General features: G+C 44.3%; 7 protein-coding genes across 8 annotated transcripts; 3 read left to right on the forward strand and 4 right to left on the reverse strand.

The window, feature by feature from the left end:
* Nucleotides 1-3,608: 3,608 nt before the first annotated feature.
* On the forward strand, nt 3,609-6,892 carry BDCG_05605 (the record flags this gene model as incomplete). Of its 2 annotated transcripts, none has more annotated exons than XM_045421295.1 (2): nt 3,609-4,320; nt 4,418-6,892. In XM_045421295.1, 2 exons carry the CDS (start codon nt 3,609-3,611, stop codon nt 5,833-5,835), a joined length of 2,130 nt encoding a protein of 709 aa, XP_045281322.1. In that variant the 3' UTR covers nt 5,836-6,892. The 2 variants fall into 2 exon arrangements, with proteins under 2 accessions (XP_045281322.1, XP_045281323.1); XM_045421296.1 differs by having other exon boundaries at nt 3,609-4,290; nt 4,418-6,811.
* Nucleotides 6,304-10,695, reverse strand: BDCG_05606 (chromo domain-containing protein). The gene is made up of 5 exons (XM_045421297.1): nt 8,689-10,695; nt 7,969-8,622; nt 7,571-7,893; nt 7,139-7,481; nt 6,304-7,021 (listed from the first exon to the last, which is right to left on the reverse strand). The coding sequence occupies exons 1-5, from the start codon at nt 10,360-10,362 to the stop codon at nt 6,851-6,853; spliced, it is 3,165 nt and encodes a 1,054-aa protein (XP_045277212.1). The 5' UTR covers nt 10,363-10,695; the 3' UTR covers nt 6,304-6,850.
* On the forward strand, nt 10,675-13,276 carry BDCG_05607 (Ras-like protein Rab-11A). Its single transcript, XM_045421298.1, has 5 exons — nt 10,675-11,232; nt 11,306-11,318; nt 11,455-11,844; nt 11,941-12,021; nt 12,110-13,276. Exons 1-5 carry the CDS (start codon nt 11,212-11,214, stop codon nt 12,235-12,237), a joined length of 633 nt encoding a protein of 210 aa, XP_045277213.1. The 5' UTR covers nt 10,675-11,211; the 3' UTR covers nt 12,238-13,276.
* Nucleotides 12,951-15,244, reverse strand: BDCG_05608 (F-box domain-containing protein). Its single transcript, XM_045421299.1, has 2 exons — nt 14,794-15,244; nt 12,951-14,725 (listed from the first exon to the last, which is right to left on the reverse strand). The coding sequence occupies exons 1-2, from the start codon at nt 14,800-14,802 to the stop codon at nt 13,580-13,582; spliced, it is 1,155 nt and encodes a 384-aa protein (XP_045277214.1). The 5' UTR covers nt 14,803-15,244; the 3' UTR covers nt 12,951-13,579.
* Nucleotides 15,245-15,698: 454 nt separating this feature from the next.
* BDCG_05609 (short-chain oxidoreductase) lies at nt 15,699-16,717 on the reverse strand (the record flags this gene model as incomplete). The annotated part of the gene is made up of 3 exons (XM_045421300.1): nt 15,699-16,111; nt 16,178-16,359; nt 16,434-16,717. 3 exons carry the CDS (start codon nt 16,715-16,717, stop codon nt 15,726-15,728), a joined length of 852 nt encoding a protein of 283 aa, XP_045277215.1. The 3' UTR covers nt 15,699-15,725.
* Nucleotides 16,718-16,908: 191 nt separating this feature from the next.
* Nucleotides 16,909-20,798, reverse strand: BDCG_05610 (DNA-directed RNA polymerase III subunit rpc3). Its single transcript, XM_045421301.1, has 4 exons — nt 19,903-20,798; nt 19,777-19,833; nt 18,792-19,691; nt 16,909-18,730 (listed from the first exon to the last, which is right to left on the reverse strand). The coding sequence occupies exons 1-4, from the start codon at nt 19,909-19,911 to the stop codon at nt 17,702-17,704; spliced, it is 1,995 nt and encodes a 664-aa protein (XP_045277216.1). The 5' UTR covers nt 19,912-20,798; the 3' UTR covers nt 16,909-17,701.
* Nucleotides 20,283-22,985, forward strand: BDCG_05611 (ubiquinol-cytochrome c reductase core subunit 2). Its single transcript, XM_045421302.1, has 4 exons — nt 20,283-20,703; nt 20,810-20,984; nt 21,058-21,923; nt 22,044-22,985. The coding sequence occupies exons 1-4, from the start codon at nt 20,446-20,448 to the stop codon at nt 22,137-22,139; spliced, it is 1,395 nt and encodes a 464-aa protein (XP_045277217.1). The 5' UTR covers nt 20,283-20,445; the 3' UTR covers nt 22,140-22,985.
* The last annotated feature ends 84 nt before the right edge of the window (nt 22,986-23,069 follow it).

Below are 23,069 nucleotides of genomic sequence, written 5' to 3' on the forward strand. Positions count from 1 at the left end.
ACTGTAATAAAACAAATTATTAAAAAATAGTATATAGCTGTTTTAACAGACTATATCTGATTGATTTTCTTTTCTTCATATTCAGATAATTCTGAATTTAGTCATTTTTTATAGCTGCTTGAGTTTCTGATAGAAAGTTCATTAAGTATTTAATTCCTGTCTCAGTTGAGAATAAGAATCTCATTTTTAATTAATTTAGATAATACTTCTCTTTTAATCTGACTCTGAGACTATTGTATAATGTATAGTACATTATAATATGCTCAGAATTCTCATTTGCATTGCAGAATGAGCATTCTATTGAGTCAAATCTATCATCAAATCTTTATATATAAGATTTGAAATAGCCATGTTCTAGTTTTAGCTGTATTGTAGATGAGAATATTTTCTTTTTATATTTAATTAAACAAGATTTTCACTTGAGTTTTGTTTTAAATCTTGAATAATGTATACTCTTCATTTGTTTCTGCCAGCTTTCATTTCACTTGTTTAAACAAGATTCTTTTATTTTTCTCTTTATAAAAGATCAGAATATAATTTTTTGAATAGATCTGCTTAATTCTGCACTCTTTTTTACAGCTGAATCAGTCAATTCATTGTGAACTGGCTGCTGAAACTATGAATTTCATGTTTGGTTTCATTTGATCTGATCTTATACATTTCTTGACGTGAATCCCGCTGGGACTAGCTATCAAAAAAACATGCAAAGTGACTATATATCAGATTTTAAAATGAGATCATGACTTCAAAAAAATGAGAAAGTGATTTCATTTGATTTCATTTAGTTTCATTCTTAGTATAAAGTTACTATTTTTACACATTTTAAGGTTTTTTTTAGACTATTTTTAATTTTTTAAAAAGTAATGTTTTTTGATAACACTCAAATGAGATTTAAAGTCATTTAAAGCAATAAAAATAATTTAAATTGAGAAGTGGAAATCATAGTCTCATTTGAAAAATGTGATAAGAGTAGACAGTAAGTCTCACTGAAACAGTATGAGACTACTATCTAATGTTAAAACCATGTAATGAAATCAGTTGAATTGATAATGAGACTATCAAAAAATCTGATTCTGGTCTCAGACACGGTCACACGGTCAGTCTAATTCATTGTCATGAATATTCATATGAGCAGGAACTCAGTGCAGATGAATTACCAGCTTTGATATTCTTCTCTTTTGAATTTTTAAAACAGAGTTTAAGATCAGTTTAAGATTCATTTGATCATTATAAATCTGACTATTTCTAAGTCTTTTTAAAGCAGCTTGACTATCAGAGAATATTCATGTCTCTTTCAAACTATTTTCTCTTTTATGAGATTTTATTTCAATGAGTTTGAAAGCTTTCACTATTATAAATAGCTCAGCATGAAAGACTTTAGATTCACAGTCTAGATTTCAGAAATCTGAGATAAAATTAATATTATCTTCAGTATAAGTAATGTCTGTGTCTAATCTATTCAAATTCTCATTTTTTGAGTCATCTGAATAAATCAGAATAGAGTCTTTTATATTAATTATATAAATTCTCTTCAAATGCTGTTCATATTCTTTCTCTTTTGATGATTCACTTATTTATAAGTCTATAAGAGATTCAAGCTTTTCTCTTCAGAGAGATAACTTCTCATGATCAACTTTTTCAACATTTAAAGAAGAAAATTGATTTTTAATCAGAGAGCATAGTCTGTACAGTTGAGAAGGCATTTTCTTTGAAGAATTATTTTCATTTCAATCAAGAAATCTATTCTGTCAGATCTCTGTGATTATAACAGTGTATTTCTCTGCTGCTGTCTGCAAGTAGATGTGCTCAGTATCAGATCTCTGAGTGAGTTTATAGAAAGCTTACTTCTCAGCAGACTCATTCAGTCTGACAGAGTGAAGTAACTGATAGAAGCTGCTTCTAGTGAGTCATCTGTTCTGCTTCATTGCAGTGTGTAACAGATATATATAGAGTAAGTCTATTATAACTGAACTGATTATCAGCTGCAGTAATGAAAAAGATAGAGTAGTCAATCAGACTAATTATCAGTTGACTGAACTTTATCATCTGTAATTCAGATAAATTATTAGTGTTATATCTTCTCAAAGATAGAAAGAATGTAGAGAAATCAATCAGATTAATTATCAGTTGACTGAACTTTATTATCTACAACTCAGATCAATTATCAGTATTATATCTTTTAAAGATGAAGCGGAATCTAAGAGAACTGAGAATCTTATTCTTAATGAGATATACTATCAAATTGCAGTATATATCATCTGTAGTAGACTGACTGTGTGACCGTGTCTGAGACCAGAATCAGATTTTTTAATAGTCTTATTATCAATTCAACTGATCTCATTACACAGTTTTAACATTAGATAGTAGTCTTATACTGTCTCAGTGAAACTTACTGTCTACTCTTATCACATTTTTCAAATGAGATCATGATTTTCACTTCTCAATTTAAATTATTTTTATTGCTTTAAATAATTTTAAATCTCATTTAAGTATTATAAAAAAGTGTTACTTTTTAAAAAATTAAAAATAGTCTAAAAAAAACCTTAAAATGTCTAAAAATAGTAACTTTATATCAAGAATGAGACTAAATGAGATCAAATGAAATCACTTTCTTATTTTTTTCAAGTCATGATTTCATTTTAAGATCTGATATATAGTCACTTTATCTGTTTTTTTAATAGTCAGTCTCAGTGAAATTCATGTCAAGAAATGTATGAGATCAGATTAAATGAGATTAAACATGAAATTCATAGTTTCAGCAGTCAGTCTAATCTGTAGTGTATACTGATTATATATTATACATGTAAAAAGGTAAATCTTGTCTTATTCTTCAAGATGGAGATGGGCGGACGTCTCTATATATATATATATATATATACATGCTTATTTGTTTATTGTGATTGACTTTTACAGAAGAAAGAAGCAGAAGCCTCAGAAAGAAAGAGACAGAAGTCTCAGAAAGAAAGAGACAGAAGTCTTAGAAAGAAAGAAATAGAAGTCTCAGAAAGAAGTAGAAGTTTTAGAAAGAAAAAGATAGAAGTCTTAGAAAGAAAGAGATAGAAGTCTCAGAAAGAAGTAGAAGTCTCAAGAAGTATCAGATAGAGAATTAAGAATAGAGCAGAAGAAGAAAGAAGTAAAAGTCTTAAAAAGAAAGAAGTAAAAGCTCTGAGAAGTAGTAAGAGTGAATGTCACAGAATTCATCTTTAAGTAATAAAGAATATTAACTGAAGTGCATCTGATATTAAGTATATTAAGATTCAAAAGACACACTGTCTTGTATTAATAATTGTAATATAATGAGAAGAGATAGTAAGTTGTAAAATAGAAGAGATAATAGCAGAATAACTGAGAATTTAAAAAATATTAGTTTAGTAATAATCAGACAGATATTTAGAGTAGATATATAATTCTAAAATCAATTAAATATTTTATATAAGCAGTGTTGATTTTTCATATATAATGAAACTATTTCTTCTCAGACTCTCTATAAGATATTAGATTGTAAGTATATGTGAAGTCTCTTAAGGCTGAGCATGCTGAGATAACGTTATCCTCTAACACTCAGCAAAGCCACGTGACACTGACGTAATCGCTCACGTGCTCCCGATATGCGGGGAAGAAGGCTCCGGGAAGGTTGCAGCAGGCAAGCTCTGGCCAAGCACATCCCCAACCTCATCACATCCAACATCAGCCTCATCTTCTCGACTCTCTGCGCAACTCCACTCTGCCAGCGCTGGCTAAGTTCATTTGCGGTATTCGTTTTATCATTTATACTCACAAAGCCCTTGTTTGAGTCCTCGATTACTCCTCCCACTGCCAGCTTTAAGGGCCAGCTGGATGACTCCAAAATGAGGCGACTATCGATGAGTTTTCTCCTCCCCTTCAGGTCCCCGCTTAGACCGCTCGACTGGAAAACACCAACAACTTCCCCCGTCCGCCGAAGAGTCCAACTTTCATATCTGGCTCTCTATTCTATCCACCGCCATCTCTCGACCTCCTCCCGGTGTTCTTCTCCCTCTCAATTCCACCGCTCTGATTTCACTAGCCAGCCATTCACCGGCAGCTATGAACCGGGCCTCCCAACATCCGGCCCATTGGGCTCCGCTCCCTCCTTTGGTGCTCCGCGATTGACTCCTAAAATGCTCAAACAGCATCTGGATCAATTCGTCGTTGGCCAGGATAGGGCTAAGAAGGTGTTGAGTGTGGCTGTTTACAATCACTATCAACGGGTGCAGGAGCTGCAGAGGCGGGAGGAAGAGGAGGAGGAATTGATGGCACAACAAGCACGTCGTGAGTCGGTAGAAGGACATCCCGTAGAGAGTATGCCGCTATTGCTCTATCGTATTTCCCAGATGACAATTGGTATACATGTTTGAGTTTGCTGCTGACTTGTTTGGTCCTTGATTCATCTCTCTAGCTGAATTCCCAGGTCAGCAACGGACCATTCATACCCAAAGAACTACCAATGATGACAATGCGCGATCAGGACCACTTCCCGTCGACTCTTCTCCTTTGACGTTGGAGAAATCTAATATCCTGCTGCTTGGCCCATCGGGCGTAGGCAAGACTCTGATGGCAAAAACATTAGCTCGCGTATTGTCCGTGCCATTCAGCATGTCTGACTGCACTCCATTTACACAAGCCGGATATATTGGAGAGGACGCAGATGTGTGTGTCCATAGATTGCTAGCTGCTGCCAATTACGATGTAGCCCAGGCAGAACGAGGCATTATTTGCCTTGACGAGGTTGACAAGATCGCCACAGCAAAAGTTAGCCACGGGAAAGATGTGAGCGGAGAAGGAGTGCAACAAGCCTTGCTAAAGATCATTGAAGGAACGACTATTCAGATCCAAGCGAAACCAGAGCGAAGCGCTCCCCGTTCGGGTGGATCACTAAATTCCAACCCAGGCAGCGGCAGTGGTAATTTTGGAGGATCGTCCTTCAATTCAACTCCACCAGGATCCTCTGGCAAAGCTGAAGTTTACAATGTGCGGACAGACAACATCCTTTTTATCTTCTCGGGCGCCTTCGTAGGCCTAAACAAACTGATCATGGATCGGATATCGCGTGGCTCCATCGGGTTTGGCCAACCTGTACGGGCATCATCAAACTCATTTAGTTCCCACAATGCTTCACATGCAGCTTCCACCCCACCTATTCCAATCCTACCAGGTTCTGAGGAGGAAGCACTATATAAGAAGCATCTGCCTTTCTTTACCCCGGCGCCATTACCGTCTGGGTCCGGCGCTGACGAAGAACCAACCTACTTTAACCCGCTTGACCTCCTTACACCCCCAGACCTCCAAACCTATGGATTTATCCCCGAGCTTGTGGGCCGCATCCCCATCACCACCGCTCTTTCCCAGCTCACCCACCCTCTCCTACTCCGCATCCTAACAGAGCCACGCAACTCCTTACTCGCCCAATACACCACGCTCTTCTCCCTCTCAGGCATCGAACTTCGCTTCACGACACCTGCCCTTCACAAAATAGCGAATAACGCCATGTCAATGGCGACTGGCGCGCGAGGCCTGCGTACGGAAATGGAAATGATCCTCGGCGACGCCATGTTCGAGGCACCGGGCTCCAGCGTGAAATTCGTCCTCGTCACCGAGGCCGTTGCTGCGCGGAAAGAGAAAGCCGTGTACCTCGCTCGTGGGCAGGGTGGCAAGTTCCACGCAATGATCGCCGCAGAAGAAAGCGAGTGGGAGGAGAAGATGAGGAAGCAAAAGGAAGGGGGCGGAAACAATAGTACTAATAATAACAATGACAATAGCTTTGAGCAGTGGAGGTCGCGAGCCAGGACAGATACGGCTGTTGGCGGGTTTTCGTGACATGCATCGAAAGCTAGCCACCAGAAAATAGGTTGGGTATATTATAAAAGGACATGACCATGTTACTGAATTGCCTTATTCTCGAAGATATGTCTTGTCGGCCTCGATACAAGAAAAAGAAGACATCTCCATGACCAGATCGTGGGTCATTATTCTCTTTTCTTGAAACCTCGTTCATGAAATCATCGTTATTTGAAAGGGGGTTCAATCGAGTCATCCTCACTACACGCTACAGGATTTCATATCTCTACTTTGTCCCCTTAGTGATACAACATATCCTTCCCCCGGTCACTCTGTTAAGACACTCCAGCGTGTTTTTCCCCCTTTTTTTTTTTTTTTTTTTTTTACTTATCTTACGATCTGTCCTCCCCTTTTCTTCTTTTCTTCCCTTCATGTCGATCCCCTCCCCCGATTATTTACTTTTACGCTCACGCTTTATGATGATCAAACTAGGTTACCGGGAGTTGTTTGTTCCCCTTTTTTATGTGTTTCACATTTCGTTCTGTCCGTTTTCAATTTTCCATTTTTTGTTTTACGACTTGCAGTGTTGATACGGGTTTACGCCTTGTATGTTTTGGGTCGGATTCGTCATACCATTCTCCTCATTTCCCACGGGTTGCAGTTTTTACTTATGCCAGTATAGTATGATTCAACATGAACATTAGTTAGTTACCTACATAACTAAGCTACCTAGGTATTCGTGTGTGTGTGCTGCTTAGGTGCTTTCCCACCGTTCCATTCGTTCTCTCGCTGTGGAAATTGCTATAAGCGCAAGCAACTCAACACCTCTGTACAGCACAGCACGTACATGTATGCACGTAACTAGCACACATATCGCATAAATATGGTAGTCGCCTGAAAAAAGTAAAATTAAACAAAAGCATAGAAGGTAGGACAAAATCACGAACCAAGGCACGGATCCCCCCTCAATCCGATCCGTATACTGAATAACCAGGCTTCCCAGCATAAAGAATGCCTAGTACCCATCTCATCCCATCTTGCATTGAAACTGTATCTAGGTACATTTTGTCGGTGAGACTTTCTCACCCTTATTGTCGCGGTCACGGTCACGGTCACGGTCCCTGTCCCGGCCCCTGTCCTTGCCACCACTACTCATACTAGCGCTAACCTGCGTGGAGGAAGTCATGAATTTTCGCTTGAAGTCTGGGTAATGCATGACTTCAATCTGATGGGGTGGGGAAGCGCGAGGCGATTTTGTTTAAAACGTTAGATCACAGTTCGCTTCTCATTATTTTCAGGAAGAAAGGCGGTTTGGGGGCCGGGTCGGTTCTTAAATACGTACATGAGTCCACGCCTGCCATCGCGGCTGCGGTTTCTGCGTGGTTAGTACCACAAACCGCCGAAATCTGTCCGCATTGATCAACGCGTAGCCTGCAAAATACTCAATGAGATGATCAGCATCTCTCTCTTCTTGCGTCAGCCCCTTGGGGATATTCGGGTAATCTTCTTCGCGCCGTGAGCCGTAATCCGGTATGTCGCGCGTCGAGATGAATGGGTGGTGCTGGCCCTCATCATCACGGAGTCCATCCAACGAGTCCGGAGAACCCTCGCGCCGGTAAGTGTTATAGTGTCCCACGGGATATTCGGGAATGAGGCTATTGATCGTAAGGTACATTTGCCAAAGTCTAGAGCAAGAAAACACATCGAGACCAATTAGTCCCCAAAAATAGAACCAGTACGAAAAGGGAAAACAGAAAGGAGGTCCGACACTCACGTATCGTCTGGCCAGCTCACGCAAATATCAGACAGCCAACGCTGTACGTTTGGCCGTAGAAACATCTTCCATGTCCCTGGAAATTTTCTCCCTACATAAACCCCAAACCAGGTGAGAACCTTTAAAGCGGCTTTTGGCGCCTTCAACATAAAGTCCTCTGTCATCAGAATAATCCCTCCATGTGGGAAAAGCCTTTGGAGGTGGCTATAGTAACCAAGATATTTAATCGGTTCAGCAAGGGAGATACTAAACACATTCACGTGAGACCGTAACAGCTTCGAAAGCATCTGTAGGTTTTCATAATGGATGAACTTCTGATGGAACTGTCATGCCGGATGGTTAACTTTGCTTGCACAGATGTATAGTTTGATGTGAAAATTGAAAATTGTAAGTCTCACCAGTACAGTGCCAGTTGTTACAGTCTTGACAAACCTTTCCCAGTCACCCTCGATGCGATTTGAAAAGGAAACCATATCATAGTGCTTTAAGAAAAGTAGGACCAGTTGAAACTCATCTTCCACCTCACGCGGGAAATACAGGTAAAAGGATCGCGCAGTCCGGGAGGTATTCACAATGCTGAGCTCATCATAAGTGATGCCAAACCGCTCTCGGAAAATGGATACAATATCCATGGGGCCATTGGCTGCAGACAAGATTTTCGACAGTGAAGATTGGATTCCATGTTGCTGTGCCATAGACTCTATCGGCTGCGGGTTCATATTAAAATGATTTTCCTCCCCGCCTGCGCTGTGTTCACCGGCATGGTAGAGTGTTTCCTTAGCAGAGACGGGCCGAAGACTGTTAACAGGGGCAAGACCACTCCGTACCGCAATGCGGAGCCTCGCAGGCGGATACGCGTCGGACCCGTTCAAAAAACTCCAATCTGGGCAATCTGAAGCGTAGGCTACGATGACCGTTGGTATGTCGTCTTTTGGGTGATACCATAAAGCAGCCAACCGATTGTCACTCAAGTAGTCTGCTAGTTCATTAACTGCCGTGGAAGTATCATCATAACCAAGTACGTAACCATTGCAGTATTTTTTGTTTTGCCTCTGTAGAATGAATCAATTAGTCAGTGTTCAAATATTAATGTTGTGTGCCAAGAAAGAGTTACCTACCCTATCACATAATTGTCTGTATTGGTCAAGGTTGCACACATCTTTAAAATGTATATCAATCATGTTTTGTGATTTGAGAAGCACCAACTGCCAAATTGATGTTTTTGTTAGGCCTCCCAGCCTGACATCGCCTATTTCCTTACTCTCTGGTCCAAATCGGAGGTGGGCAAGCGCTTCTGTCGGTTGGAACAATCGGAAACGGCCTCCTGTTCCTTGTATTCCTCTTGGTGTGGCATGACGGCTTGGTCTAAGTGAGATAGTTTCGCGTGGAGAAAATGCGGGTGACCGAATGATACTAGTTTCCGAGTGATAACTATTAAGAGAGCCTTTATGGGAGAGTTTTTGTGATGGTTGCCCCGAAGCGTGTTGAGCCTGATTAGATCGATAGCCACTTCTCGCCTCAGTTGACACATCGATTCTGGTTGGACTATCATGAGAATGGCGGCGATTGTTAGCCTCATGATGGGGCTGATCTTGCTCAACGAACAAGCTTTCTGAATTGGGAGAGATTCGAAAGTCTGATGGCGATTCAGAAACTTGAGTTGTACTGTTCTGGGATGCAATCCATTCGCCTGGAGGTCTCAACTCTAGTTGCATGATATCTGGTGTTAAGTCCCGCCGCATGGCTTTCTCATACCTGTTTTTAGAGGACAAATTGCGGAAAAACGTTGGGTTTGAGCCCGTTTTTTTTGTTGCTCGGATGGAAACACTTCTGTTCGCTAGCCCAGTGGGGATCAAGGGTCCTGGGACTTGAGATTGGTCATTTACAGATTCTCTAGGTGATGAGCATGAAGGTGCCTGACCTTGCGCAGGAGACAGCCAGGAGTGGGACGAAGGGTGAGTGGATGATGAGGTTTTTAATTTTAAAATTGGCCGCGCCTCGTGACGTTCAGAAGCTTTCTGCAGCTTCTTTGGAGTCTGTACTTGCTTTGTTGGAGATATAAGTTTGGTGGATTGCGTGGATTGCGTGGATTGAAGGTTAGTTGCTGGAGCTCTGGCTGCGGAAGTGGCATCGCATTTATTCTTTTTGTTCGTAAATTCAGCCGATGGCGGCCGTATTGAAGCAGAAGCCTGAGACTTGCTTGGGTCGCTGTGAGATAGCGAGGGAGGAGCAGCCATTGCCGCCCCGTGTTTTGTCTTGCTGTTGGACGAGCGTCGTGGTTTCTTTCGCAATGACTGCCAACCCTCCTCTTCATTCTCTCCCTCCACATCAACATCATCGCCGACAATAAAGCCATCCAGGTCGGAGTCACTGTCCCGGCTATCATAAGCGGCACCGGAACTCTCAGTTGAAGGGGACACCGCGAGACCTAGGCGAATCCGCTTCGCCCGACGCCTGCGTTGTCTATCGAGTTTCGCGTTTTCAATCTCCTCAATCCTGCGTGCCAGAGCTTCCACATCCACATCTAAAGGCTGATGTTCTCCAGGCGCAATTTTCTTCCTCCATTCCACCAAGGTGCTAGGATCACAAAAGGACTCCTCCGGCTCCCACGTTGCTCTCTCCAGCGGGTAGCCAGCCCACTTTACCAGATATGCATCACCGTTAGCAAAGCTCTTTTGGGCAAGAATAGCTTCCACTTCATATTCCGACCGCGGCTCACTACCAACTGTTGAAGTGACTGAAATGTCATCGTCGTCGCCTATGGATCCAGTTGACGCCTCCTTGGAAGTCATGGCAAAATCAAAATTTTTGGCCACGCTAAAGTGAAAAGAATGTAGAAAACAATAGTGTATATGGCTATGAAAGGACGGCGCATCATAGATTTCGACGCGTCGTGTTTCGTATCATTATAGCATAAAGGAACAACTACGCATCGAGCATGAATGACAGGTCAAAGGATGAATTCCGGCTTTCTACGCGCAGACAAAGAAATTGCGCTTGTGAAAAGCGAGGAAGGGATGGCGGCAGATACCCTTTACAATGACGGGCTATTGGCGTAGTGTCCCGTAGAGAGCGGGTTCCTCATTCATTCATATATCAACATATCAACATATCAACATATCAACATATCAACATAATAATCATCAACATATGGCAAGTATCAAACCAGCCCCCGGCGTTTGTTCTTTATTAACACAATCAGCACGTGATGTATTTCTTGGCAACTTCTTGTTGGGGGGTTCTTGCTTACTCAGCCAGTTTCCCCCCCGTCTCAGGATGGCTTGCCACGAAAGTACCCAGTACTAAAATTACTTGCCAATAGACCAGGGGAATTAGGTACCAGGTACCTACTATTCTGCCGCTCCACACCCTCCTGTTCCGTCTCCCATCTCAAACCTCAGACAACACAGCTTCATATAGCGGACATCTAGTTGCCTACTTCTTACTTTCTATCAACACACAACGCTTCCCACCTCCCGATATTTACTTAACGCCATTGACTGGCAGACAGTCTTTTACCTTCTTGTCAACCTAGCACCCTGTTTCGAGGTTTATCTTGTTCTAGTGTCACTCTTATCACCTTATTATAACCCCTTTCCCGAGAAGAGAGACTGCAGCTCTCGCCCTCCACATCCTCCCTCATGGCTAACGACGAATATGATGTAAGTCGTTCTTCTCGTTCTCCTCTACTGCATCTGTCTATGTGATAATATCTAATGCTTCTGCAACTTCTAGTTCCTTTTCAAAGGTACAGCCCGCACGAGCTTTGCGCCGCTCCCTCACGCCACCATCTAATCCCTTCCCACCTCTTGACACCTTAATAATTATGCAAAATTTTGTTCCATATAACTAACCAAGATCTCGACTTTACTTCGGGAACATAGTGGTCCTTATCGGAGACTCCGGCGTCGGCAAATCCAACCTGCTGAGCCGATTCACCCGCAATGAATTCAACCTCGATTCAAAGTCCACCATCGGTGTCGAGTTCGCAACCCGCTCTATCCAGGTAGACGGCAAGACAATCAAGGCTCAGATTTGGGATACCGCAGGCCAGGAACGATACAGGGCCATCACATCTGCATACTACCGTGGCGCAGTGGGTGCCCTCCTTGTATATGATACCACTAAGGAACAGACCTTCGCAAACTGCGAGCGATGGTTGAAAGAGTTACGGGAACATGCCGACAAAAACATTGTCATTATGCTCGTGGGAAACAAGATCGATCAGAAACATGTGCGGGCTATTAAAACTGATCAAGGCGCTGAATTTGCGGGTATGTTGTAACTTGTTTTCCAGTCTCAAATCCATCCCCTGAAGCCTAAAATTAGGGAATCTCTTTATTCCTCAGGTTAACTGGCCTATATAACAGAGACAAGGAAGCTATCCTTCATCGAAACGTCTGCCCTCGACGCCACCAATGTCGAGCTTGCTTTCCAAAATATTCTTACAGGTAATACAAACTCACAGTTCCTATAACCACCTTAGATTTTTTCTCATTCCTACAAGGTACAAAACAGCTGACAGGGCGTCTTATTTAGAAATCTACCGCATCGTTTCCAGTAAAGCGCTCGAAAACGGTACCTCAGGGCAGAACCCTCTAGGCGACCGCAAGGTTGTAGAAATCACGAAGTCGCAGGATGCAGACGCAAAGCAAAAGTGCTGCTAAAAAAAAGTATAACACAGGGGTTCTAGATCACCACTCTAGAAGCATTCGCCTGGACAAGGCGCTTGCTCCCAGTGAAAGACTAGGTGGTTGTGGCGAGATTTAGATATGACTGAGGTTTTTTTGTTTTTTTGTTTTTTTTTTGTAACGTTTGGGTCTTGGTCTGGACTGGACGTATGGCGACTTCGCTTGTTATTTATCTTCTTTTTCTTTTCCCCCTTCTACTTCACCCTTTTTTCTCCGACCCTTTTTTCTCCGGTCGTCAAGGTCGATCTAAACCTGAAGAACCGTCCCGTTGTGTTTCTGTATGTGTCATGTCATGCCCCATGCCGTGTCCTGTATTTACCTGCCCCGCATGTTTTTATTCATTTTCGCCTTGTCCGCCAATTAAAGCTTCTTTTCACTGTCATTCTACGGCCTAGGGAGAGCAGCATGGTGATGTGAGAAGAAAAAAAAGACAATGGCTAAGGTGGAATGTAATTGAGCATGGAAAGAGGGATAATCTGAAGACCCGATGGAGTTCGATGAGGATATCCCCGATTTCCAGAAGTGAATGTTTACGGCCACACGGGATCAATGATTTGTGGAGTTGCCCGTTGGCCCTCTTTTTTTTTTTTTTTTTTTTTTTTTTTTTTTTTTTCGGGCCTTCCTCGTCCTTCCTCTTCATCATCATTTTCTCCCTTCTTCTAACTGTTTTGGGCTTTTTACTTCATCAGTTTACTTGACAATCTTCTTGCATCCCCCATTCCTTTCTTTTTGACCCCCAGTTTTTGTCGTCTCTATACTCGCCTTTTTTTTTTTTTTTTTTTTTCACCTTCACATTCTTTACGATCCATCATCCTCCTTTCTCCCGGGGCTGTTAATTATTAATTATTCTTGCAAATATAAACTAAATTTCTATTGTTTGTTCTATCTCTTGCCCCTCTTTCTTTCTAACTTTTGTTACTTGGGGTGTGTTATGTTTTATACTCCGTAGGGTGAGTTAAACTATCGCTGGAATCGTGTTCCCAGTTCTTGGGCCCTGCCCGACATAGACTACGTTTCACATATATGGTTCTCGCCACTCAGTACTCCGTAGTTCACCGAATAACTCAAAACAAAATCGGCTGATTCACTTTATCTACTTGTAAAACTACCTAAAACAAAAAGTGGGTATGTAATAATCACGCACATTCAAACGTCATTCCAGATCGCCAAATCAAGTTAGATCCATCAAAACAAAAAGAACGAGGCGGAAAAACGACAGCGAGAAGCCGAAAATTACTATATAGGACGGTATATATCGACATCCAGGGTGAAGAAAGAAAGAATGGAGGAACAAAAACCACACTCCACAGAACTGCTGTCAGCTCTTCGCTGTGGCAATGCCCACTTCCCCGTCAACAATCGAAAAATGCAGCTCCATATAGTCCCCTCCACGTTCGTTCATTACCCATTCAAGCGTCTGTCCGAATGTCTCGCCATTATTGTCGAACCAGTCTCCCATCGACCGCACGTAGCTTTCAACCTGTCCCTTGAGGGGAGCGTTTTCTCTCAACCATAGCACCTGCGAAGGGTCCAGCTTCATCATGTCCTCGACAACATAGTAATGGTGAATTTGGTCGCCCCAACCCTCCGTTCCGGGCTCGTGGTAGAGATCGGAGTGAAATTTGGTGACGTATTTGTTAACTGTTGAGATAATGACGTTATTATTGCTGTTATTGTTTTTGGCGCGGGATGTCAAGAGCGCACGAAAATGGTGATTATTATTATCGATAGATGACCAAGTAGGAGCTGGTTTACCGTGGGGGCCGAGTAGCGAGAATGGAACTGGCGGAGTTAGCGAAGAGCAATCCAGATGAAAATGAGTCGACGTCGGTGTGTTCTCCGGGAACCTTTTACGAAACTTTCGCTGGATCGTCTCATTGCTCGGGCAGATTTGGTTCTGCACGACCTCACGCATAACTAATCGAAAATCCTCTATCTCAGCTAGCTCGCTCGTAGACCAGTTATGCAAGAGTTCGGCTCGTTCATGGACGATAGACGGGAGCGTGCGACTGGTTCGCGGAAATAGTTGACAGTGGAAAGCCCTCGAGTACAGCCAAAGACGGTACGCAGCTCGGCGTAGCACGAGGCGTTCCTGCGCATTCAAGACTCGGCGGTTTTCAAAGTCCACCTTCCATTTCTTAATCGGATATATCTCCTCCCATTTCTTAGCCACGCGGCCAACTTCGACAGCCTGCTGGATCAGAGAGAGGGATATCGGCGCCTCACGGGAAACATGAGCAGGCTGACTAGCATTCTGAGTGATTAACTGTATTATATCCTCCAGGGGTCCGAACTCGGCATCTACGGCGTTGGCAAGTATGGGAAGCTTTTGCGAGGAAGAGAATACACCATGAAGGCGACGACAGGTCAAGGAGAGATTCAGAACATCTGCGATTGAATTGCAGGAGTAGAATATTTGGAGCAACAGCTCCGTAGCAAATGTATCAAGAGGCATTCTAGTAGTCTATCTCACAGTCTTTTGGTCAGTCATTGCAAATGGTCCACCATTGGAATAGAACGAGGAAGTGTTACTTTTTCCATTTCTTTGTTTCTAGTTTTTTGGTTCTATAAGGTTTGGGAGAAATTCCTAATCGAGGCTTCTGGAGCAATATCTGAGGTGAAATGAGGGGTTGGAGAGAGCGTTCAGGGCAACGCAGGGGCAACGTAGCAACACTGCCTCTGCGCCAAAACAAATGGATGGATTAACTGGACAACACCCCGCCTTTGGGGCTATCATAGAAAAGGGTCACATCTCTGTGGGGTCTATCAGGCGCCAGAATCGAAGAATGTATAAAGAGCCGTGAGAGGCTATAATGGACGGAGGATGCCATGATTAACCGTGGTGAGGAACAGACCAAAAGAGAAAAAAAGGAAAGATGAAGTCAAACGCGGCAAAAATTGGCCTGATTATGTAAGTTCGCTGGCACCCCTTGATTAGTAAGCGATATATAGGGTGTAACCATGTCATGTCAGTCAGTCAAACGTCAACGGCATCAAGCAGGACAAAACATCTCCAAGCCAAAAAGAAAATGCACGTATATGATGGTATGCATTCTTACACATGGAACTTTGGGTTGAGCTTACATAGGCGGAGATAGCCTGTTAACAGATGCACCCATTTTTAGGTATGATTTGCGCATGTTTAGCTTATTGAAACCACCAACAGCAATTACATCTTCCACCACTTTCTTCCGTCATACACGTCTGAAAATGATTGATATATTGAACTGTGACTTAGTAGAAGGGAAAGATATTTTCGGTTGATCCCATGGCATTGCTATTTGAATTGGCCATTATCCACCCTCTGGCAAGCTGAGAATACATGGTGGGGTCTGAACCTATAACTGCCCTCCAATCCATATTGACGAACGTCGACGAACGTCGACGAACATAATAAAATCAGCGTACGATTATGATAATGGCCATAGCTAACAAGACTAGCATAGTTAATTGGAGACCTTCCCCTACATGGAAATATCAGTGGAAACCACCACCTCTTCCCACCTATCAAGGAGCGCCAATGTATCAGAACACTTTTTTCTAATGATTTCAAGCGCATCTCTCCCAAGAGGAAGACGCGCTGGGAACTCCCGATCTTTGCCAACACCTTTGTTCGTCACAACGTCAATAATGACCTTCACCGCTTTCTGTGGATCGCCCGGCTCGTTCCCAGCTGTGGCAGCGAGGAATTCGTCCATCATTGTGGTGGCCGTCGTATAGTCTGAAATCGGGCAGACATTCTTACAGACATTCGTGGGAGAAAACACCTGTGTGCGAAACAGCCCTGGCTCGACCAGAAGGGATCGGATACCCAAGTGGGCCGTCTCTTGTTGCAGAGCCTCAAACATTCCTGTCATTAAAGTGATAGCTTAGTACTAGCCACGAGGACTTCTTTAACAGATGGGTACACGCATACCTGCAACAGCGGACTTCGAGCTATTATATGCACTGCCTCCCAATGTTCCTTGCCATCCCGCGACGGACCCAATTACCACGATAGTGCCAGCCCTTCTGCTCCTAAAATGAGGGAGGATGGATCTAGTTACGTTCGACGTGCCGAACACATTCGTCCTGAACTGACACGTAAACTTCTCGTCACTAGACAATTTGTCATCAATTTTTATCCTAGGCCTCTAAGGGGCGGATCATGGGTTTTTTCTCTTTTCGAGTACCTGAGACCCTCAAATACCCCAGCCTCCAGATATCCGGCGTTGTTGACGAGAACATCAATGGTGCGGTATATATCGATTGCAGCTTTAACTGCAGTCATAATTTGCAACTCAGAATCTGCGAGATCCAACCTCAAGATCTTTGCACCAGCCTCCTCGAGTGTAGCTAACTTTTGAACTTTTCGAGCTGTTGCGATTACTCGCTCTCCCCTTGCTAACAGTTCCAGAACGAACTCGTACCCAAAGCGTGACGAGCAACCTGTCACCAGCCATACCATCTGAGACATATTCAATCTGTCGGCTGAGGATAGGGCGATTAGGGATATGTAAGCTGTTAAAATTACCTTCCGTCTGTTTCATTAAAGCTGAATGCTAAGTATAGTTATGTGCCAATTAAATGATTAAATGATGGTACTTATAGATATTACCCCATTCCTATTCTGTCATGGAGGACAACTGTGACAAACATAACGTGATATCTTGCTGCTCAAATATAACGATTGCGATGTGTTTAGTCTTAGGCGGCATCTCGTTATGGTAAAATATGCCGTCATAGTGCCGACAAAACATCAAGTTCTGCATAACTACTTACATTCTCTTCTTTCTTTCCGAAAGCGGGTGCTGCATTCATAAAGATTTATTGCCTAAACTTGTCATTAATCTCGAAAAACCCTTTGCCATTGACAAGAGCAAGCCTCAAATCTCAATATCATGTCGCTTTGGCACTCTCTCTGGGAGGTAATTATGAACACTTTTCGTCCCTATTTTCCTTAACTACCCTTCTCCCCAGCAAATAATTACGGAACTAAATGACTCAGGGCTATCCAGAGCATCCTCCTTCGCCCAAAGATTATGCCGCCCGTTTGTCCCTATTTGCACAGTAATCTGGAGCTCTACCTCCATGAGACTTTCTAGATTAGAACAGCTTCATTCACAGTCAGCAACTTGGCAACGCCTCAACTCGCTTGCTCATGACTAGCGATGGCCAGGCGATGATAATAGCCCTCGGAAGTAGTAACTTATTCTATAGATTGCAGCTGCCAACTCCAAAGGAAGAATAATTGCATTTACATGGCGCTCAATCCAATCATCGCTTTACTTGTGTTCCAGAGCACCAAAGAAAAAGAAGATATTCAAAAGTGGAGGAAATCATTAAACAGAATTTCAAAAATAAAATAAAAGGAATGAAAATACATTGAAAGTAAACAAAAGCAATCCAGAACAGAGACAGTGTAGTCAAATGAAACAAAATTGGGACCATATATAAAAGGTCAATAGTCCCTCAGAACAGCAACCAACTCATCCAACCTCCTTACCTCCCCCAGTAACAAAGCTTCCTTGTCCCGCCACTCCTTCAACGTCTTCAACTCCGCCGGAGATAAATACTTCTCCTCATTCCCTTTAACATCCGTGCGCTCAGTCTTCTCCAAGAAGAACTTTAATTTATTTCTCTCGACGCCAATCCGCTGCAGACAGCGCGACATGCACTTGTATGTATCTTCCAGCACCATCCTCGCCACGCGATCCGCATCGAAGAACCAGAGATACATTGTCCGCGACGGCTGCCGCTGCGCATCGCGGGGTACTTCCTGCAGGTCCACGAAACCAGCCGTCTCCATGCGCGCGAGAACCTGGCGAAGCTCCTTGGATGCCATCAGACTGATCTCCTGCAGTCGTTTCTCGTCCAGTTTGCCCTTTGCGGCGAGGACGCGGATGACGCGGACGGCGATGGTGCCGAAGCGAGATTCGATGATTCGTTCAAGTTCGAGGTGGCGGAGGCGGCGGGCAAGGTGGCGGAATTCGACGGCCCAGGTTATCATGCCTGTCTGCATGCTGCGGGTTGAGAAGATGATGGGCTCCTGGGCAAGGAGGGAGAGGTGTTGCTCTAGTTCATATACGCGGTTTTTGACGCGATTCCGGCTGCCTGTCCCCACAGCCTCGCCATCAGCTTCGTCGTCGTCATCGTCATCTCCGTCTCCATTGAGGCCCACGTGTCCGTTTGAAAGAGGGTTCTTCGGATCCGCTCCAGCCATGGAACTCGAAAGGTCTAGATCGGGGTCTAGGTCATTCAAAATGGTATGCAACGGGATAGCAACGGAATACTGCTCCCCTTCCTCCCCCTCCGGAGCACGCTCCAAAGTTTTCCGGCATGCGGGCGTTTTAAGCTCAATCCTATCGAGGAGGGTCTCGTAGACTTGAGACGTCACACTAGAGGTATGCTGCTCAGCCAGTCTTGTTAATCGTCGATTTCGTAATGCCACCTCGACCTTTTGATAGTTGACACGGACGATCAAGTTGGGCTGCGCTATGTTAGCACTAGATGTCAGATATATATAACCCAAGCAGAGAGACATAACTCACGTCCATTGGGGCGGTGTCACCATCCACATAGTCATCACCATAAAAATCATCATCATCCGCATCTTCCTCGCCCTCCGACGCATGTTCAAGCTTTACCCTCTTGTGCGACGAGGTCGTCGTCGATTGTCCCGCACGCCTCTTGATGCCGCGGGGTAGCCCGTCTCCCAGTGGGTCTTGAGGTATAGTTCCATCCGTCTTCTCTTTAATATACGTCTCCACTCCAGCATCGATTGCCTCCTGGAGCTTTTTGCCTTTTAAACCGCGGACATCTGATCGAGCGCTGATAGCTCTTTCAGCGTCGTCGACGAGATCTGCGGGACTTTGAAAATGGGCATCCCGTACTCGCATAATATATCCGTAGGCAGCAAGTGAGCGCAATGTAGTGTGAAGTTTCGAGGCGGTTGGCTCGTCGTGGTCGCCATTAATGCCATTTTTCAGTGCCCCTTCTACCCCTCCCGATGCACCTTCCTCTTTCCCCTCTAGGTCTGCATCAATATCCTCCTCCTCTTCTTCCGCATCATCATGAACCCCATTCAACCCGTTTGTTGCGCCTTTTCGGGCTTTACTTGTGGCTTGAGGGCGTAGCTCTGGTAGGGTCTCCAAATAGCTGATTCTTGCGTGGCCGAGATACAAGATTGTCGCCAGCACCTTTCCAGCATATTCCCCGAGCTTTTTTTCCACAAATTGTAAAATCCTGCCCGACCGTACCAGATTGTATGCTGTCCTCCAGCTAGCTTCGTAGTATGTGATACCGTCGTCCAAAGAGGTGTAGTGGTAGATGAGATGTTGTTGGATTAGCACAGCTAGGCCGTGTCTAACTTGTCGAGGGGACAGACGGGTATTTTGGACAATGCGAGGCAGAGGTTGGCGGTCATGGTATAGCAGATAGGAAAATATCAACTAAGCGCAGAAGGAAAAAAAAGAACGTTAGATCCCCCACTATCTATCAACTCTTGCCTGTTGGCCAGGCAAAAAGATAACATACAGAATATAGCTCCCCGAAATTGTCCGTAATCAACAGCTTGCAAAGCTCCGCCGCATACTAACAATCCAATATCAGCATATTTACAAATGATATATCAACAAGCGGTGGCAAGATTTAAAAGCTCACTTGAGACATGATGTATGCGCCCTGTCTTCCTTCTAGAGAAAGTGCCGGCTCCTCTAGAAGCGACCCCAATGTCACCGTTGAATATTCATGGGTGTGCAAACGCGACTGATACGAGGTAATCGAGCGTGGGACTAAACGAATTGGTAGAAACTACATGTATTCATAACTTATATCGTGATATATCTCATGCTTTCTTCATGACTCTCGATGGTTCTCGGCAGAAAAATATCCGCGCTATTCCCCTTTGAGCCAACAGCCCGTAACCTTGTCTACCGTCACATGATATCGGAGAAACCCGGCTCCCGAATGCCAAGCCTTCGTCAACCCAGCCAATCAGCAATCGCGTAATCCGCTCCTCGGCTTAATCAGCATCTTTCCGCTTTCGAACCTCATCTATCAAAAGATATCTCGATGAAACCGCCGAAGACGCAACAGAGATCACTGTGAATTCTCTCTCCCACCGCCAATTGCTGCCAATTGCTATCAATTTCCCCTGTTCTCTTTTCTCCCACTCCGCTCCTATTGCCCCAGGTGCGTGCGATCATGCTTTCGAGGTCTGCTTTCGGCCGGAATGCGCCGCGTTGTCTCCGAAAACAATGTATCGCCCGACCTTCCTCTCGCCGCGGCATGGCGGCGGCGGCCAAGGGATTCGATTTCGAGTCTGGCGAAGCTGCTGGTGTGAAATTTGCTAATAGAGAGGTTGCCGGACCTACCACCACTTTGTCGCTCGTTGCGAAGGCTGGCTCACGATACCAACCTTTCCCTGGTTATTCCGATCTCCTGGAGAAATTTGCTTTCAAAGTGAGTTGACTGCCCAGCCATCTGGCATTGTTTTCACAAATTTCGTGGCTCCCATTGGCAATATATACGGCTAGATGGCTGATGGCATGTAACTGCAATTTATTAGTCTACAACCAAGCGGTCAGCGCTGCGAATCACCAGAGAGTCTGAGTTGCTTGGTGGGGAATTGTCTGCGTCTCACTCCAGAGAAAACATCGTCCTTTCTGCCAAATTCCTCAGCGTTGATCTTCCTTACTACCTAGAAGTCCTTGCGGATGTAATAACAAAAACTAAATACTCACGTGAGTAGTGCTCGCTGACAATGGGTATGAACTTGGCCTTGGTGGTTCTCTAACAACAGACCTTACCATTCAGAACATGAACTCGATGAGCTCGTCCTAAACCTTGTTAAACACTCCCAGAACGACCTCGTATCGAACCCAGCTGCCCAGGCACTGGATTCCGCACATAACGTCGCCTTCCACCGTGGTCTTGGGGAGAATTTGGTTCCGTACGCCAATTCATCCTTCGGAAAGTATGTTGAAGCAGAGGGAATTGCCGCATTTGCTGAGGGCGCATACTCGAAACCATCCATTGCCGTCATTGCCAGTGGCGCCAACAGTGCCGATTTGTCTAAATTGGTTGGCCAGATCTTCAGTGACGTCCCAGCTGCCTCAACCACCACTGGCCCATTCAGCCCTAGGGCATATGAACCAACGAAGTACTATGGAGGCGAGGAACGAATTGCAAGCAAGGCCGGCAATGCCATTGTGATTGCATTCCCCGGATCCAGTGCTGCAGGCAGCGGTACCAGCTACAAACCAGAGCTCGCTGTGATTTCTGCACTCCTCGGAGGCCAGTCCACCATCAAATGGTCTCCTGGATCCTCCCTCCTCGCAAAGGCCACCGAAGCATTCTCCGACGTATCAGTGTCGACCAACAACGCTACATATTCCGATGCCGGTCTCCTCTACGTCACCGTTTCCGGAAAGGCGCAGAGTGTCGCGGCTGCCAGCAAGAGCGTTATCAAGGCAATCCAGAACCTCGCGGCTGGCAACGTCAGCAGTGAGGAGATCAAAAAGGCAACCGCCCTCGCCAAGTTCCGTGCGTTGGAGGCTGGGGAGATCGCCGCGCTGAGCCTCGAGTTCGCCGGATCCAGATTGGTTCATGGCAACAATGTTGTTCAGTTTACTGAGGTTGGTCAGGGTATCGAGAAGGTCACCGAACAACAAGTGAAGGCGGTACGTATAGCCCAGTTCATCTCCCCCCCTTAAATTCCACCACCTCTTCTATATTTTGGATTCCCTTTCTTTCTTTTTGTTATTTATTGAATCAAGCTGATATAACGGAAATCAAAACAGGCCGCCAAATCTCTCCTCTCTGGAAAAGCCTCCGTCTCCGCAGTTGGCGATTTGCATGTCCTCCCCTTCGCCGCGGAAATCGGTCTAACTGTCTAAAGGCGAATCATGTTGCCGCAATCATTTCCATTCTCACTGCCATTAATGGACCATTGTCAATTACCCCCGTTTCATCCTGTTACATTAGAGAGACCTTAAAATCTACCCACAATATACTTCCTTTTTCTCTTCCTCAGGGTTCCATTTTCGATAACAAACAAAACAAAGAAACGAAAAACGAAGCAAGCCAGCAACGTGAACCACTCGATCTAGGCTCAAAAACCAACGCCAACGCCCAATTCCAGACATTTTTCTTTTTCTTTCCTTCTTGGTTCTTGACTTATATTTTCTTCCATTTGTGCATATTCTCTTCCAGCAACCTTGCCCACAATTTTCAACTTGTGTCTTGTAAACGCTCAATGCCACATCACACCTCCGTCCCATTTCTTTATTTCCTTCTTGTGTAATTGTATGCAGATAATCAACTCTCTGTTAGATCATAGTACATATGTACGTGCTAGCTAGCTCATCCGTGGGAAATCGGAAGAAAGGAAGCGGGGGCCGAGAGGGCGAAAAAATACGTACTTACGAAAAGGATATTCGCAGATAGCATTTTCCTTTGAGAATTGTAGTTTGACTGTGCTGCAGACGAAGGAAACCTGCGGTATTCATATAGTTAATAGAGCCATAGGCGTTATCCTGTAGTTAAGGACCCCACGTCGATTGATCACATACATGTTAGTCAAGTTGATTCACATCCAATCTCAAGATATTCTGGTTCTTCTGAGTATGTACGAAATAGTCATTAGGCTCATATACGAGCACAAGACGTTTCAAGCAATGTCCAGAACAGGTATTATATATTAAAATATATTTAACTAAGGGGGTGAGAAAGGCCAGCGTCCCCCCACCTTAAATTTTTTTTTTGTTTTTTTTTTTTTGAAACATGAATGGGAATATGACTACCAAAATCAACAAAAAAGGATACCG

Source organism: Blastomyces dermatitidis, assembly GCF_000003525.1.
Source record: "Blastomyces dermatitidis ER-3 genomic scaffold supercont1.5, whole genome shotgun sequence".
Taxonomy (NCBI): Eukaryota; Fungi; Ascomycota; class Eurotiomycetes; order Onygenales; family Ajellomycetaceae; genus Blastomyces; species Blastomyces dermatitidis.